Genomic DNA, 1,289 nt, shown 5'->3' with positions numbered 1-1,289 from the left:
ATAAATTCCCCGGGTCCTTGGGCGGTCAGAAAGCTGTCAGACACGTGTGCAGGACAAGACGTGGCGTCCACGCGCGGGTCCCCTCCGCCGCGCTACGCGCCGTGCCACAGCTCACGCGCACCTTTACATGCAGCCCCCTCGTTGGAACGTCCTCTCCGAAATCGCCCTCTCCCCCTTCCCTATTTATCCCGCGCAAGCTCAGCTCTCCCTCTTCCCCATCATCACTCACGTAGACCACAGCGCCACGCCACGCCGCGCCTACCCTTACCGCACGTAGCGTAGCTACTAGAGAGCCGGCTAGCTAGCACATTTCATTGATTGTCCTGCGGATCCGTTCAGCATGGAGATCGCGAGGAGGAGGAGGTCGCTGTGCTCGAGCCGTCGCCGCCGGTCGGCGGCGGTGGGGCGGAAGGTGCGGGAGCTGCGCCGGCTGGTGCCCGGAGCGTCCGTTATGCCCACCGACCGGCTGCTCCTTCGTACGGCCGACTACATCGCGCAGCTCCGGGCCAGGGTGGAGCTCCTCAGGGCGCTCTCGGAGCTCTGCGAAGGCCATGGCCATGGCGACTCCCCTAGCTAGTTGGCTGCCTGTGGTATGCCGTATATATACGTGGATATCTCGCACGTATAAAGGGGAGGTATATATTGAACAATTATGGTTGATTAAGTAGCGTATAATTGAGTACTACCTAGGTGCGAATATGCATACGAATCGTATGTGTTCCAGAAGTATATAGGAGGTTTGTTTTTCTGTCCAATATCTCTTGTAATTTTCGCGTCCGATTCATATTCTTTGTGTATTCATGTACTCCTACTTGTGATCGTCGATCAATCTTGCGGTGTTATGGTAAAAAAATCATGACAAATATAAGTTTTGTCGCACCTATATAATCTCCCTTTGTGGCAAAGAAAGAAATACTTACATGAGTATACAGAAGAGTATGTGTGCATTGTTAAACGTAGGATGCCTTATAACATACTGTAGAGGTAACTGGAAATAAGAGTGTATCTTGTTTTCGATCGATTTTCAACACTCTCAGATCCATATGCCTCATCTTTGATCTCAAAACAATTCAGACGGCTGATGAACAGTAGTCCCTTAAAAATATTCAAGTAGTGCCGTGTTCTTCATGGCGCCAAGCTCCTCGTGAGCCGATTCTTGCCTTGGTTGTTGCGCCATTGCTAGCTGTTCCATATGATATCTACCCGTTTTTAGCTTGTAAAGCGCATACGTGTAATGGAGTGGCATGCACAGTATTGGCATGCATGATGAGGTATGAGCTGGAAGTTGG

At 51.2% G+C, this 1,289-nt stretch overlaps 1 protein-coding gene across 1 annotated transcript; it reads left to right on the top strand.

The window, feature by feature from the left end:
* The first annotated feature begins 218 nt into the window (after nt 1-218).
* On the top strand, nt 219-883 carry LOC123396395 (transcription factor bHLH150-like). The gene has a single exon (XM_045091341.1). It carries the CDS (start codon nt 341-343, stop codon nt 575-577), a length of 237 nt encoding a protein of 78 aa, XP_044947276.1. The 5' UTR covers nt 219-340; the 3' UTR covers nt 578-883.
* The last annotated feature ends 406 nt before the right edge of the window (nt 884-1,289 follow it).

This window comes from Hordeum vulgare, chromosome 5H, assembly GCF_904849725.1.
Source record: "Hordeum vulgare subsp. vulgare chromosome 5H, MorexV3_pseudomolecules_assembly, whole genome shotgun sequence".
Lineage (NCBI taxonomy): Eukaryota > Viridiplantae > Streptophyta > Magnoliopsida > Poales > Poaceae > Hordeum > Hordeum vulgare.
This window is presented reverse-complemented; position numbering and strand designations above follow the sequence as displayed.

Excerpts from the sequence above, each read along its gene's own strand:
- LOC123396395 (XM_045091341.1), top strand. The coding sequence starts at position 341 with ATGGAGATCGCGAGGAGGAGGAGGTCGCTGTGCTCGAGCCGTCGCCGC.